Genomic DNA, 16,405 nt, shown 5'->3' with positions numbered 1-16,405 from the left:
GGCGGATGTGCATCGACTACCGAGCTTTAAATGGTATCACCGTCAAGGACAAGTACCCAATACCAGTGGTGGATGAACTTCTTGATGAATTAAAAGGAGCTCGAGTCTTCACGAAGTTGGACCTCCGATCCGGTTACCACCAAATTCGGGTATGTGAAGATGATATTCCAAAAACTGCATTCCGCATACATGATGGTCATTATGAATTCTTGGTAATGCCTTTTGGACTCACTAATGCTCCTTCAACCTTTCAAAGTCTCATGAACGATATTTTTCGGAGCTTTCTTCGCAAATTTGTGCTAGTATTTTTCGATGATATTCTCATTTACAACCTTTCTCTTGAGACTCACTTTCAGCATTTACGGATTGTTCTGACGATCCTTCGGGAGAATACTCTTTTTGTTAAGCAACCAAAGTGTAGCTTTCTCCAGCAAAAAGTAGAGTACCTTGGGCACATAATATCAGAAGGAGTGGCGGTAGACCCAACAAAAATTAAGACAATGCAAGGTTGGCCGAAACCTACAAACGTGAAATTACTACGCGGGTTCCTTGGACTAACAGGCTACTACCGAAAATTTGTTAAGGACTATGGAAAGATCAGTGCACCACTCACTTCTCTACTGAAAAAAGATGCTTTCCAATGGTCGGACAAAGCCTCTGCTGCCTTCGACAAACTTAAGGTAGCCATGACAACGACGCCGGTGCTAGCGCTACCAAATTTCAGCCGACCCTTCATCATTGAGACCGACGCATCTGGAGTCGGAATTGGAGCCGTTCTCATGCAAGATGGCCGACTACTCGCATACACTAGCAAGGCATTATCTCCCTCCCATCAAAACATGTCAGTATATGATAAGGAGATGCTCGCCATTGTACATGCAGTAATGAGGTGGAGACCCTATCTGATCGGTCGGTGATTTCAAATTAAAACCGACCATAAAAGTCTCAAGTATTTTTTGGAGCAAAAGATATCATCCCCTGAGCAACAAAAATGGGTAACCAAACTTCTTGGATTTGATTATGAAATTATTTACAAAAAGGGGAAAGAAAACGTTGTTGCAGATGCACTCTCACGGCTACCTGAGCAAGCTAAGGTTTCAGCCATCTCCCTTCCTACCACTAGTCTCCTCGTGGACATTAGGGAAGAATGGAAGAAGGATCCAGAGATCAGCAACATTATAAAAAAATTGGAGGAGGATCCAAGTGCAATAGCCCACTACACTTGGGATTCGAGGGATCTACGCTACAAAGGTCGTATTGTGCTTATACCTGACTCCCCTTGTATCACAATCATCCTGCATGAAATTCACTCCATATCTTCAGTAGGGCACTCTGGATTCCTAAGAACCTACAAAAGAGTGAAGCAAAATTTTTATTGGAGAGAGATGAAAAAAATTATTGCTGAATATGTGGCACAATGTGATGTATGTCAACAGCACAAGGGTGAAACTGTGGCAAATCCAGGGAAACTACAACCACTACCTATACCGGACTCGGTGTGGACTGACATCTCCATGGACTTCATTGAAGGGCTGCCACCTGCCAAAGGTAAAAGCACAATTCTCGTGGTGGTTGATCGACTTACGAAATATGCTCATTTTTGTGCTGTGAGAAGTCCCTACACTGCTGCTAGTATTGCCCAAGTTTTCATAGAAAATATTGTTAAACTGCACGGGATGCCAAGGTCCATTGTAAGTGATCGTGATAGGATCTTCACTAGTAAATTTTGGACCGAGTTATTCCAGTTACAAGGCACCAAACTCAAGATGAACACAGCGTATCATCCACAAACTGACGGCCAAACAGAGGTGGTAAACAGGTGTTTAGAGACGTACCTTCGGTGTTTCGCTAGCGACCGACCAAAAGAGTGGGCAAAATGGCTTCCCTGGGCCGAATGGTGGTATAATACTACATATCATTCATCTACAAAATGTGCCTCTTATGAAGCATTGTATGGTCGACCTGCCCCTGTGATTCCAAAGTATGTAATTGGCTCGGCCAAGGTAGATCAAGTTGAACAAGAATTGATTGATAGGGACAAACTCCTACAACTGTTAAAAGATAATCTCTCTACAGCTCAAGCCAGAATGAAGCAGTAAGCCGACACACGACGAAGCGAAAGAGAATTTTCAGTAGGAGATTGGGTTTATCTTCGCCTACAACCATACAAGCAACTCTCCATCAACACTCGAGCCTCCATGAAGCTATCTCCACAATTTTTTGGGCCCTATCAGATCACAGAGCGTATTGGAGCAGTGGCGTATAGACTTAAATTACCTGAGCATGCCAAAATTCATCATGTCTTCCACGTGTCATGCCTGAAGCCCAAATTGGGAGAACACGAGTCACCCCAGATCCAACTGCCCAACACCACTGAGGATGGAGTTATTCATGCTCAACCACAAGCCATCCTCGATCGCAGGATCGTGATGCGTCGCCGACGTCCCTCTACTAAAGTACTAGTGCATTGGAATAATTTACCACTTGAAGACGCCACATGGGAACCATATGAGGAGCTGAAGACCCGGTTCCCTGAGTTCATGGAATCTCAGCCTTGAGGACAAGGCTAATTTGAAGAGGGCGGGTCTGTTAGGACTCTAGCTAGAAGAGTCCTAATTGAGAGGGACATTCATGTAAAACCTACCTAAGCCGACCCCTATTAAAGAGATGAAGAGGCTGGCTAGGGTTAGGAGGTTTTTTCTTAGAGAAGAATTAGGAGTTGTAAGGGAATAAAAGTCTTGAGTAGGAGTCATATTAGGAGTTGGTTAGAAGTAAGAGTCTTAAGTTGGAGTCCTATTAGGAGTTAGGGTTTAGAAGCCCTATAAATAGCCATGTATTCCTTCTCTTTTCTTAAGCAATAGATGAATCTTTTCTGTAGCCTTTGAGCAGCAACTTGGAGGGAGGAACCCCTATAGAGTTCCAAGGAGGTCGATCCCCTAAAGAGATCAACCCCAAGTTTAGAATCTGTAAGGGTTCTAACACATACATAAGCATTAAATCAAACATCCTGTTTAGAAGTTTGTCCGTGATACAACGGGTTCATCACCAAAGTTTTACATCCCCATTCAAATACATGGTTGGTATTGAAACTTTGGTATCTTCAGAATCGGGCCTTGTAGCTCGAAAGTACTGTTCCATGTCAAACAATAAATTCTCGAGCTCCTTTGCGTCCTTAGCACCTCCATAACAATGAGGCTTAGGTGCCCTCAAGTTTTGTGGCGGCGCAATGCGGGTGTTGCTCCCTCCCGCATTTAGTGCTCTTATGAGCGTTGTCACTCTGGCGGGTTTTGCCACGACTTCGTGCAAATGTTGCACGGAGTCTTTGGTATCGTTCGTCAGTCGATCGACTAGGGCCTTAACCTTGTCGATTCGGGATTCAGCTTCTTCTTGTATGCTCTCTACCCCAAAAAGCCTTCGTTGGCCTTGGTAGAGTTCCTCCAAGCTCGCTTCAAGAACATCTAGGCGGGTTTCCGCCGCCGTGAGTCTCTCCTTGTGACTCTTTTTCCCAGTTGGCGCTTCAGATTGCGCCTCCTTCGCTCGTGGAGAGTAGCCAACTTCTCGCTCATCATAATCGCTGCCACGAACCTCCAGAGCGGCTCCACCAACATAAGAGCAAGTTTGCACTTGCAGCCCACCTACAGTTGCTTGGGGCAATGGTCCGGCTTGCCCTGCCTTGTTCGATTCACCACGATGCTTTGCCATGGCGAGATTGCGAAGTTTCTTTGTTGCTTGCTCAAATTGCTTGCCCGCTTTGATACCACAATGTCACGGATTTAGCTGGAATTGCCTAAGTCGTGAGGCACCCTAGCGACAAAGTCACGAACTTTGCTGAAGTTGTCTAAGTCGTGAAGCACCCTTGCGCCAACTCCTCGGACTTAACTGCGATTGCCTAAGTCATGAGCCGCCCTTGCGACATATGCGTTCGCAAAGGTTCAGCCTAGTTGCAACCTCGTACAGGTCCCGAAGGACCTGTAAAACAGAAAGTTGATTTGATTGAAAACGAGCGACGGATAAGTCCCGACGTCTCGCGAAGAGGGAAGCTTTACAAGCAATTCAGCGAGCACCTTGAGTGCAAGAGAGAAAAGAGAGGAAGAAGAAAACAAGGACTTTAGAAGGTAGAACGAACAGTTGCAAGTCCACAAACAATAGCTCACCGAGTTCGAACGGTCGTCGCGCGCCCGCAACAACTCTGTTCAACGAACCGTTCGTCGTTTGTGTTTACATGTATAGCTGCGTGGCAGCATGTTTTAGCTTGGTTTTATGTCCTTTTACTTGTAAAAATGTAAGTTCGAACAAGTTGCAGTGCTAAAGTGCGACCGCTCACCGAACCGAGCAAAACAGCCCAAAACAGCTTCGTTTTCACGTGCCACGAGCTGTTTTCTGCAGCCCGCTGTTGCATGCGAAACGTCAGCCATCTCAACACCCTAGAACCACCCGGGTGGTACCATGGGGGATGGGGCTTCGGTATAGTGTCGGGCGTTGTACAATCTTTCACAAGTTCGCACGTTACCTTGATGGGAACTTGTTGTCGCGCCCGGCACCCGGTGAGCAGCTGTTTGTGGACTTGCAGCTGTTCGTTCAACCTTCTAAAGTCCTTATTTTCCTCCTCTCCCTCTTTTCTCTTGTTCACGCAAGGTTCTCGTTGAATTGCTTGTAAAGCTTCCCCTTTTCGCGAGACGTCGGGACTTGTCCATCGCTCGTTCTTCGAACTAATCAACTTTCTCTTTTACAGGTCCTTCGGGACCTGCGAGAGATTGCAAGTGGGCTGATCTTTGTGGATGCATATCGCAAGGGCGAGGCGCGATTTAGGCAACGCAAGCTAAGTTCACGTCTTTGCCGCAAGGGTGCCTCACGACTTAGGCAATTCCAGCTAAGTCCGTGACAGTGTGGTATCAGAGTGGGCAAGCACTTCGAGTGAGCAGTGAAGGAACTTCGCAACTTCGCCATGGCAAAGCATCGTGGCGAATCAAGCAAGACGGGGCAAGCCGGACCCTTACCCCAAGTAGCCGCAGGTGGGCTGCAAGTGCACACTCGCTCTCATTTTGTTGGAGCCGCTCAGGAGGAGCGCGACGGTGAACATGATGAGCGAGAAGTTGTTGCTCTCCGCGAGCAGAGGAGGCGCAATCTGGAGCGCCAACTGGAAAAAACAATTATAAGGAGAGACTCACAACGGCGGAAACCTGCTTGGATGTTCTTGAAGCAAGCTTGAAGGAACTCTACCATGGCCAACGAAGGCTTGTTGGGGTAGAAAGCTCGCAAGAAAAAGCGGAGTCCAGGATCGACAAGGTTGAGGCCCTAGTCGACCGATCGTCAGATGACACCAAAGACTCTGTGCAACACCTGTAGGAAGTTGTGGTGGAACTCACTTCAAGGGTGACCATGCTCACAAGAGCACTAAATGCGGGAGGAAGCAACACCCGCATTGCACTGCTATAAAACTTGAGGGCACCCGAGCCTCATGGTTATGGAGGGGCCAGAGATGCCAAAGAGCTCGAGAATTTCCTGTTTGACATGGAACAATACTTTCGAGCTACGAGGCCTGATTATGAAGAAACCAAAGTTTCTATAGCAACCATGTATCTGAACGGAGATGCAAAACTTTGGTGGCGAACCCGATGGGAGGAGATCCAACAAGGTCGGTGTTGAGTTGACACATGGGAGAACTTGAAGCGGGAGTTGATAACTCAGTTCCTGCCGGAGAACACAGAGTTCGTCGCAAGAAGGAAGTTGAGACAACTCCGCCAAAATACTTTCATTTGAGACCACGTGAAGCAATTTTCTGCGCTAATGCTGGATATAGAGGACATGTATGAGAAGGATAAGCTGTTCAGCTTCCTCGATGGTTTGAAGCCATGGGCTCAACAAGAACTAGATCGAAGGAATGTCGCCGACGTGATCGGGGCAATTGCTGCCGCAGAAAGGCTCACCTACTTTGTTTTCTCCGAAGACCCGGGAAAAAGGAAACAATCTTCAAGCAATTGCCCTCCGAAATATTCTTGAGGGAAGGAGCTCAGAGGCGAACAAAGGAAGAAGAGTTCCCACAAAGGGCCAAGCCCGAAAGGCAAGGCCCCGAAACCTGGCGGATGCTTCTTGTGCGGAGGGCCATACATGGTGAGGGAGTGCCCACAAAAGCAGGCACTAAATGCTTTAACAGCTTCCATCCAAACCCCCCCCCCTCGATTGGACAAGGGCAAGACTGTCGCTCTTAGTTCGAGTAGTTCTGAATCCAGTAGCGACGATGAGGAGTTGCAATGACCCCGGATGGGAGCAATGCGTTTGTTGAACGCTATGCGGGGTCAAGTGGGGGAGAACATGAAGACAAGGCTACAAAAAACAGGAAGTGGCGAGCTGATGTACGTAGATATTAAGTTCATTGGCCAAACGACCCGTGCAATGGTGGACACGGGCGTTACCCACAATTTTATTACCGATCGAGAAGCAAAGCGACTTGGGCTGATCTTGGAGAAGAGCCCAAGTCGAATGAAGGCGGTGAACTCGGAGGCCAGACGAATCTCCGGGTTGCCAAAGGGAGTTCCCATCAAGATCGGAACATGGAGCGGGAGCACAAACATGATGGTGGTGCCATTGGATGACTTCCAAGTGATTCTTGGAATGGAATTTATATACGCGGTGAAGTTGGTGCCAATGCCGTTCCTTAACTCCCTATGTGTGATGGGAGGTGACGACCCCTGTGTGGTTCCCGTCTCTCGGAAAGGAACCAGGGAACCCCAATATATATCGGCATAACAACTGAAGAAAGGGGTACGAAAATGTGAACTAACATTCGTGACTGCTATGAAGCTAGAGCCACTCGACGAGAAGGTCATTCATGAACCTGCTGTGGTGGCGAACGTCCTGAAGGAGTTCACGGATGTTATGCCACCCAAGTTGCCGAAGATTCTGTCGCCATGCAAAGGCGTGGGTCACCACATCGAGTTGGAGCCAGGAGTGAAGCCTATAGCGAGACCACCCTACCACATGCCCCCTCCAGAGTTAGCAGAGCTCAGAAAGCAGTTAGGTGAACTGCTAAGCGGTGGTCTCATTCGTAGTTCTAAAGCACCATTCGGAGCTCCAGTTCTCTTCCAGAATAAACAATATGGGAGCCTCCGACTATACGTCGATTATCGAGCCCTCAACAAAGTGACGGTGAAGAACAAGTATCCCATCCCGCTTATCGCGGACTTGTTCGGCCAGTTGGGCAAAAGCCAAGTATTTCTCAAAACTCGACCTTCGGTTGGGGTATTGGCAGGTGCACATTGCTGAAGGCGACGAAGCGAAGACTACTGGTGTGACCAGGCATGGAGCGTTTGAGTTCTTGGTGATGCCTTTTGGCTTAACCAACGCTCCGGCCACGTTCTGCACCCTCATGAACTAGTATCACTCCAATTATTTAGGAACAAAGTACACAAAGGATTGGTGCGCAAGTATAAAGGGCCCTTCCCAATTATCAGCAGGGTGGGCAACATCTCCTACAAGTTGCAGCTGCCGATGTGGTTCAAAATTTACAATGTTCTTCATGCCAGCAACTTGAAAGCCTACCACTCGGATCCGCAAGATGCTTCCCGAAGTGTTCCAACTCGGTTACCCCCCACCAGAGCCCCCTACGAGAAGCGAGTTGAAATCATTTTAGCGGACCGCAAGATAAAGCTACCCACTGGAGCTGAGCAGACCGAGTACTTGGTGAAGTGACGAAAGTTTCCCCGAACTGAAGCCAGCTGGGAGCCCGAAGACACCCTACGACATGAAGAAGCGATCATCAACAACTACTAACAAGCATCGACGAGGGCGTCGACAGTTTGAGTGGGGAGAATGTCACGAACGGTCGTCGCGCGCCCGCAATAACTCTATTCAACGAACCGTTTGTCATTTGTGTTTACATGTACAGCTGCGTGGCGGCATGTTTTGGCTTGATTTTATGTCCTTTTGCTTGTAAAAATGTAAGTTCGAACAAGTTGCAGCGCTACAGTGCGATCGCTCACCGAACCGAGCAAAACAGCCCAAAACAGCTCCGTTTTCGCGTGCCACAGGTTGTTTTTTGCAGCCCGTTGCTGCACGCGAAACGTCAGCCATCTCAGCACCCTGGAACCAGCCGGGTGGCACCATGGGGGATGAGGCTTCAGTATAGTGTCGGGTGTTGTACAATCTTTCGCAAGTTCGCACGTTACCTTGACGGGAACTTGTTGTCGCGCTCGGCACCCGGTGAGCAGCTGTTTGTGGACTTGTTTTCCTTTAAAGTCCTTGTTTTCCTCCTCTCCCTCTTTTCTCTTGTGCATGCAAGGTGCTTGCTGAATTGCTTGTAAAACTTTCCCTTTTCGCGAGACATCGGGACTTATCCGTCGCTCGTTCTTCGAACTAATCAACTTTCTCTTTTACAGGTCCTTCGGGACCTGCGAGAGGTTGCAAGTGGGCTGATCTTTGCGGACGCATATCGCAAGGGCGAGGCGCGACTTAGGCAACGCAAGCTAAGTTCGCATCTTTGCCGCAAGGGTGCCTCACGACTTAGGCAATTCCAGCTAAGTCCGTGACAGGGTGCCGGGCGCGAAGGCAAGTTCCCGTCAAGTCAACGTGCGAACTTGTGAAGATTGTTCAACGCCCAACTGTATATCGAAGCCCCATCCAGCCCTGTGTCACCCGGGGGGTTCCAGGGTGTTGAGATGGTTGACATTTCGCGTGCAGCTGCGATGTGCAGAAAACAAGCAATGGCACGTGAAAACAGAGCCATTTTGGGGCAGTTCGGCCCGGCGTGGTGAGCGATCGCACTGCAGCGCTGCGAACTGTCGTTGCTTACATTTTCCAAGCAAAAACACACAAAACCAAGGCAAAACATGCTGCCATATCTCTGTATAAGCATGCAAAAGCAACGAACGGTTCGTTGAACGAAGTTGTTGCGGGTGCGCGACGATCGTTCGTGACAGTATGGTGTACCGGACCTGTACCGATCACTAGCTGGACCATTATATATCGGTCAGTACCAGCACAGCGGAGAAGGAGAAGAATAAGGAAGAGGAAGAAAGAAGAGAATGCAGTGGAACAGGAGGAAGGTGGAAGAGGCAGGAATTAAAGGAGGTGGTAGAGGAACAGGTGGAGAAAGTAATGGAAGAAGAGGAAATAGTGGAGGAAGGAAGAAGAATGAAGAAGCGGAGGAGAAGCGAGGGAGTGTATTGTACGACCGAAAGACATCGGTGAAAGGCAGCAGCGGCGACCTCGAACGGCAGTGGCGGTGGCAGCGGCTTCACTAATTGTGTTTTCCTTTTCTTCTTTTTAATACTAAGTTGGACAAGCCCCATTGTTCTTTTAGGTTTCTTTTATATTTTTCCCTGAATTGGACCGTTTCGCCTAAAATGGGAGTGGTCCGTGTATTAGTTTGGGCATACCACCTGTTTGTACCATTTTGGGCGGTATGACATTCATTGCTTTGGACTAACATCAGGATTATTTTGTATTGATTTGAACTACTGATTGATTTTAGTTTTCTTGGTTATGGATTGTTTTGTTGTCAATGATATGTTTGAGTATAAAATTATGAAAGCACTTACTAGAGTTTCAGTTTTTTATTTTTTATAAAAAAAGGGACCACCAAAAGCCGCTGGTGTGGCAATGTGCTGCTTATTGTAATATTGCTAGTTAATAGCCATAGAGACACGTCATTTTAGCTAATTTTTCCTCATTCCATGTTGATGCATTAACTCCATCCTAAATTCTTTGTGGGTCTTTTGATTAATGTTTCTTTTGCCAAATCAGTTCTGTTCTTAGGTAGATTGTCACATTTTAGTTTTTCTTTTGAATACGCTAGTTATATCATGCCAAATTGGAGGGTAAGGCCTAATACTTGCTCATAAATATGAGTTCAGTTAGCATTCACCAATATTATGTGTAATTGTTAATTGCAATACTTTACAACTTTGGATCACATCAGAAATTCTTCAAATAGTACAAATGTGACAGGCATATTGTGAGTAATTAATGCAATGCATGCAATGACTAGGTTCATATAATTCCTCATTTGATATTAAGTTGATTTTGTAAAGATATTGTGAAGACACAGAGAAGCTCATGTATTAGCATATAATTACTGATACTGCATTATATTCTTCATGGTGTATGGGATATTGGTTAACTTGAATGAAAACAATCTACAAAGAAAATAAACACTAGTTAACTTTTTTTCACTGAAACACGAGACACAAAATTTGATATGGTTTCAGCCTATTCCAGTGCATAATTTGTTATTAGCATATGTCTAAACAAATCTTGAAAACCTTATGTAAACTTCATGTTTGATCAATGATTTTAATACACTGAAAGGAACTTTTACCTCGATAAGCCTGTAAACCAGGATCTATTTTCGGATGACGAATACCAACTCTGCATTAGCCAAATTGACCAGATATTAAATGGGAAAGGGGGATGCATTGAAGAAGTGAGAATAAATAAATGAGTCTGAAGTTATTATCAGAAATAGAGCCTAACACTGGTAAACTAAGATTACTATGTTGTTGATCTATGTCAAATCATGAGGGCTTGATGCAAGCTGGTATCTTGTGAGTTGATACAAGCTAGCATCATGTGATACAATTCAGTGATTAACAGTATGCACTTCATATTCTTATTTTACTTTCCAGATATTTATGTGAATGAAAAATAGGGATGCCCTTCCTCGTTTGAGTACTCCAAGAGTAAAGTCAAATTAATAAAAGTCAACTCTATGCCTTGTACGAAAATTTAGATTTTGCCATAGGTTAAAACTTGTCCTTTGTAAGCTGGGTCAGTTATCAAATCCAACTGGTTTAGATCTATAAATGACCAAGCATCTGGACCTGGAATCATACGAGGGGAAGGGAGTGGTATAAGTCTCTTTCTTATGGAAGTATGAATCTCTACTACAATCTTAAAGAGGGGCGGCAAGTTTTCATTTGCTAAAATAATCACCTCATGGGCCTATCGTAACTTTTCAGTCTTGTTTTACTTTCTAGTAGCATCCAAAGAAGCCTACAGGCCCTACACTTTTACTGCAATTTTGTGTTTGGTGGTAAAGTTTAGTCTTAAAATATGTTCAGAACAAGTGAGCCATCTCAATATAGTAATTTCTACTGCAGGAATACCAGAACTTTGCCAATGCATAAGAATTGTTTGGATGGAACCAACATTTCTTTGCATTTTGCTAGTGATTTTTTTTTTTAAATTCTGCTGCTGGTTGCTTGATATCTGCTGTTGATAGATTATTCATTTTCTTTGGCTGATAATTGCAAATTTAACAGGGTCAATACAAGTCCACTCTGGTTTGTCCTGTTTGTGGGAAAGTGTCTGTGACATTTGATCCATTTATGTACCTCTCGTTGCCTTTACAATCTGCTTCTTCACGGACTATGACCGTCGTGGTTTTCACTAGTGACGGGAGTGCTCTTCCAACGACTTGTACTGTAAGTGTACCGAAGCAGGGTCGGTGCAGGGACTTGATCCAGGCTTTAAGCAATGCATGCTCCTTAAAGAATGGAGAGAAACTACTACTTGCAGAGGTTTGCGGAAATTTTCTTTTTGGCAGAAATGCAGTGGCCAGTGTGAGCTCTAGTTTCTAATTCATAATTTCTATTGAAACAATTTCACAGATACACGGACACATGATCCATCAATTTCTGGAAGATCCTTTAATCCTGCTATCAACCATCAAAGATGATGATCACCTTGTAGCTTATAAGATCCCAAAAGTTGTGAAGAACTCTATTTTTCTTCAATTTGTACATCGTCATGAAGTGTAAGTACTCTCCAAACCAGTATTTTTTCTATAAATATAAGGCTTGTGATGTAGGACAACATAAAGGGCATTAACACTTAAGAGATCAGCAATAGAAATGGTGAAAAGAAAAAAGAGAAAAAGACAACATCGATGGAAGAATTTGGTAACTTGTAGCATTTTTGAAACTTTTGAGACCCAAATGTGACTTTTAAAAGTCCAGGGACCCAGATGCAACACAGAGGTAACTACAGGGGGAAATATGTAATTATCTGGTTTTCAGTACCAATCTTAGTTTTGATAACTTACAGGACTGGTACAATTATAAGATATATTCAGCCTAATATCATCTTGTAGCTAATAAGATGCCAAAACTTGTGAAGAACAATATTTATCTTTAATTCGGACATCATCATTATTTTGTAATTACTTCTTGTATTGGTACATTTTCTTTACATATATGGCTCATGATGTAGGACACTTGAGGGTGTTAAAGCTTAAGGTATTGGGAGTAAAATTGATGGAAAGAGAAAAATATGACAATACAGAGAGGGGAAGATATGGTAGAACACACAATTCACTAAAAATAGTAGTCGTAACTAAAAACATTTAAAATACATGGAGTGCAAATTCAATATTAGTCTTGAGGGAGAAAACAACATTGAGGCTACTCTTTGTGGCTATTTTTACTTGATTATGAGGTTGATTCAATACCTGGTAGCTCCAACGACATCCAAGTTTTTAACTGTTACGGTTTTGGTGAATGTGTGCGATCAAAGAGAAGCCTAGGACAGCAAGGATTCTTGGGACTTCATAGCTTGTCCAATTATGGAATATAAGTGGTTAGATAATTGGGGAAGAGAGAAGAAGATAATAAGTGGTTAGATTGTTGGTACATACCGGCTTACCGACATATGGTATGCCAGTATGTACCTGTCCAGACCAGGATCTGCACTGCCGCTTGGCGTGATATGGCAAACCTTGTTTTGGACTCATTCCAATTCCTTTGAATTCGCTTAGGGGAAAAGATTGTGGGCTCACACCTACATGTATTGGGAGAAAATTCTCATCAGCTCAGACCCTTAAGTATGATAAAATAAAAATAAAAAAATAGAAAAATACTGTTAAAAGAATTACATCAGGGTAAGCCAATCAGTTGTTCTTTCTTTGAGGAAGATAAAACTTTCAAATTTGTTTTGGCAACTAATTAATTGGCTTCCTTTGTTATAGTTAATTGGCTTTCTTTGTTATATATGATTTAACTTATTTGTAGAGTTAGAATTGTCGATCAATCTTTGTAATCCCAAATTGTGGGTTTCTTTTCAACCTTTTTTTTTTTCATTGGCTTCCTTGGTATTCCTTGAATAATCTCAGAAATGTGATAATTTATGATTTTCACAAAAATCCCACGTTAAGTACTAAAATTATCTTAAAGATAAGAAAAAAAAAGTAGATTAAAATGAAAACATTTTCAAGTTGAGTTGAGTCCAACTTCGTCACCAATCCACAGGGATTTAGGTTGGGAGATGCTTCAATCAAATCAGCATAGTATCAATATATCAAGTTACATATTAAAAATTCTGGTGTACCTCTTATTGATTTTATGCATATGAAATTATTGTTCAATTATAATTTATTGTAGAATCCAAACTTGAGGCTCACATTTTCTAAAACAAAAGCTCATGTCAATCCGTGCTATTTATATTCATTTATATTTTGCAAAATTATGAGCCTTGGGTTTTCTCCTTTTCGGTTGTTTCCATTTACTGTCAGCCTTTTGTCATAATACCCTCATGGACTTTGTTGTATCCTTAACTATACCATGTTTATTAAATCTTTCAGAGGACCTGGCAGCATCAGCAGCTCAGTGGCCTGGGAATCCTATGGTATACCTTTGCTTGCATTAATATCGCGCGATATACTTGCCACAGGTTCTGCTATACAAGATATACTTCAGAGAATTCTTGCTCCTATGCTGGGAAATGAGGATATACAGTCTATTAGCAAGTCAGATTCCAGCGTAAATGCAGCAGCACACGGTACCCATGAAGCTTGCTTAGATTCTGATGATCAGTTGAAGGATCAAGAATATCACTCTAAAGCAGAATCAACCTATAAAATGCATCTTCAATTGGTTGATGAGCATGATACACCAGTTGATTTGCCATCAGAAGAAAAACCTATCGTGGTGCCTGGGTCATCAACATCACTCCTGCTGTTTATTAACTGGTCAAAAAAGGATCTTAAGAAGTATGATACACATCACTTTGAGAATCATCCAGAAGTGTTCAAGTATGCACCTGCACCAAAGAGGACTCGTAATGAACCTCTCTCACTATATACATGTCTGGATGCTTTCTTGAGAGAGGAACCACTAGTTCCTGAAGATATGTGGTGGGTGTCAATTTCTTGTTGATGGGTTCAGTAAATGTCTTTGCTGTTTTAGTTAAAAGTTTCCAAGGCTTTGCCTCATAAGTGGATGAGATAATATTTAGCTTCATAGGGTTATAGCAGATGCTTTATAGAAAATATCAGACATTTAGCCTAGTGGTATGTAAATGGAACCTTAGTGCTATCCGGAAAGATGAACAGGAACTGTTAGCAATTTTCCATATTGTCCTTGTGTAAGTGAAAAAAATGCATCCTTTTTTAATTCAGCCATAAACTTTATGTTTTCCATTTATATTTTTTATTTTCATACTCTATGAATGCCAGAACCTTCTGCAGTTCTTGTTCACTAAATATTTTGGGATAGTTTGGTTCATCAATTGACGCAAACACAAGCATATGCTTCCTTTCTCTGTGAAAACCTATGCTATCCTTCATGCAGTTTGTGTTGTTTTTTCTTTTTCTTGACATATTTTGTTGCTTCCGATCTCATTAACTTGTGGAACATGATTATCCTTTAGGTACTGCCCAAGGTGCAAGGAGCAAAGACAAGCTAGCAAAAAGTTGGACCTCTGGAGGCTTCCTGAGGTTCTGGTTATTCATCTGAAAAGATTCTCCTTCAGCCGGTCAACAAAGCATAAACTAGAAACTTTTGTCAATTTCCCGATTCATGACTTGGATTTGACAAATTATGTGGCACACAAGAAAGGTTCGCGCCAGATTTATGAGCTTTATGCCTTGAGTAACCACTATGGTAGCATGGCAAGTGGGCATTATACTGCACACATCAAGGTGAGTTTTAAATTTTTGGAAATATTTTAGTAATTAATTTTTCTTGTTACAGAATTCACCATTTGATCTGTTAATACAAAAAGAAGGTATGGATACAACAATAGGCTACTTAGTTTGCTAGTGATGAGCCACATTCCCTGCACATCATGGCCTAGTGATGTCATGGTACGTTGGAGCACATTAATAAATCACAGATGCAGGCCAATGGAACATTGGCCTCTATAGTGTCTTGTTCTTGCCATCATGGAAAGGCATACTGCTTTCACCGTTATCATCATTCAAGTTGTTTATGATTGACACGTGATTATATTTTCTGTGATTGTCGTCATCAACTTTCTTCTTTAGTTATGCAATCTGATGTTGTTTATGATTGACACGTGATTATTCTACAATATCAAATGGCTTCTTATCGGTGTATTTTCACGAAGTTCATGATTGTTACTACTAGTCTACTCGGCTTTAGCTTTTTCTCCAAATCTGTGTAATGAACAACAAAGGATGTGATATTTCGTTTTTCTCATGCAGCTTCTGGATGAAAATAGGTGGTATAATTTTGATGATAGCCATATTTCACCTATCAACGAGGAAGATGTTAAATCTGCTGCAGCTTATGTGCTGTTTTATAGAAGAACTAAAGGTGAAGATGCATCCACAAACATTGGTGCCGAGCCATATGCAAACAAGAACCATAATTTTAGTAAAAGATGATTGTATTTGCATGCTACAGAATGCTCCCACAGCGAATAGCAATGATATATGTGATCGTGTATGATTATTTAGGACTGGCAGTTTCCGTAGTATCTTCGTGATGCTCCAGCCTCAGGATTTTGGGGAGAATTATGCTCTATAATTTTTTGGACGTTACCTATGTAATCCAGAGAAATGAGGCAATTTGTAACGTTGTGAGTGAAACACCAAACGGAAGAAACAAAGAATATGAGAATCTTGGTATCATTCAAACCATTACCGTGCTTTAAGACTGTTAAGCCCATTGTTTGATCCTTTTGTTTTTCTTTTTTGCTAAGAAAAGAGGAATCTATTATGATTTAATGGTATACAAAAAGACCATCGTCATACAAAATTGTCGAATCATAAAAAAAAAGGTACAAGCAGCATCGAGGTCACTTGAGATGAAACTGCAACCCCACTATCTGATTTCGATCCCAAGAGCCATCACAGTAAAGTTTAAAGAAACCCATAGTAGATCGAGTCCATCCGACAATGAAGGATCCGCTCTATCCTATCATTTTCCTCTTGCTGGTTACACATCATCATAGAATAGAATAGAATAGAATAGAGCAACAAAGAGTGGCCCAAAACTGTATCACTTTGTTGCAGAAAACCCCCTTTCATTCAGAGCAAAGAAGCGTCTACGCCTAGCCGCCAACCACTATGCCAGGTTGTTTGTCACTAGGAACTACCTCCCATCACTCCAACATTCAAAATTGGGAAGGAGGCAGTCCCAACTTCTGACTTAACTAATTCTTACATCTT

The 16,405-nt window shown here is 43.0% G+C and overlaps 1 protein-coding gene across 1 annotated transcript in view; it reads left to right on the top strand.

The window, feature by feature from the left end:
• LOC135639453 (ubiquitin carboxyl-terminal hydrolase 5-like) overlaps positions 1 to 15,874 on the top strand; it is a 37,944-nt gene extending 22,070 nt beyond the window's left edge. The window contains exons 9-13 of the mRNA XM_065153207.1: positions 11,259 to 11,516; positions 11,607 to 11,752; positions 13,574 to 14,125; positions 14,641 to 14,911; positions 15,437 to 15,874. Of these exons, the coding sequence (XP_065009279.1) occupies positions 11,259 to 11,516; positions 11,607 to 11,752; positions 13,574 to 14,125; positions 14,641 to 14,911; positions 15,437 to 15,619 (1,410 nt within the window). The 3' untranslated portion in view covers positions 15,620 to 15,874. The remainder of the gene's footprint in view (positions 1 to 11,258; positions 11,517 to 11,606; positions 11,753 to 13,573; positions 14,126 to 14,640; positions 14,912 to 15,436) is intronic.
• Positions 15,875 to 16,405: the final 531 nt, after the last annotated feature.

Source organism: Musa acuminata, chromosome BXJ3-6 (assembly GCF_036884655.1).
Source record: "Musa acuminata AAA Group cultivar baxijiao chromosome BXJ3-6, Cavendish_Baxijiao_AAA, whole genome shotgun sequence".
Lineage (NCBI taxonomy): Eukaryota > Viridiplantae > Streptophyta > Magnoliopsida > Zingiberales > Musaceae > Musa > Musa acuminata.
The sequence above is the reverse complement of the archived record's forward strand: the minus strand, read 5'-3'. Positions and strand labels throughout refer to the sequence as shown.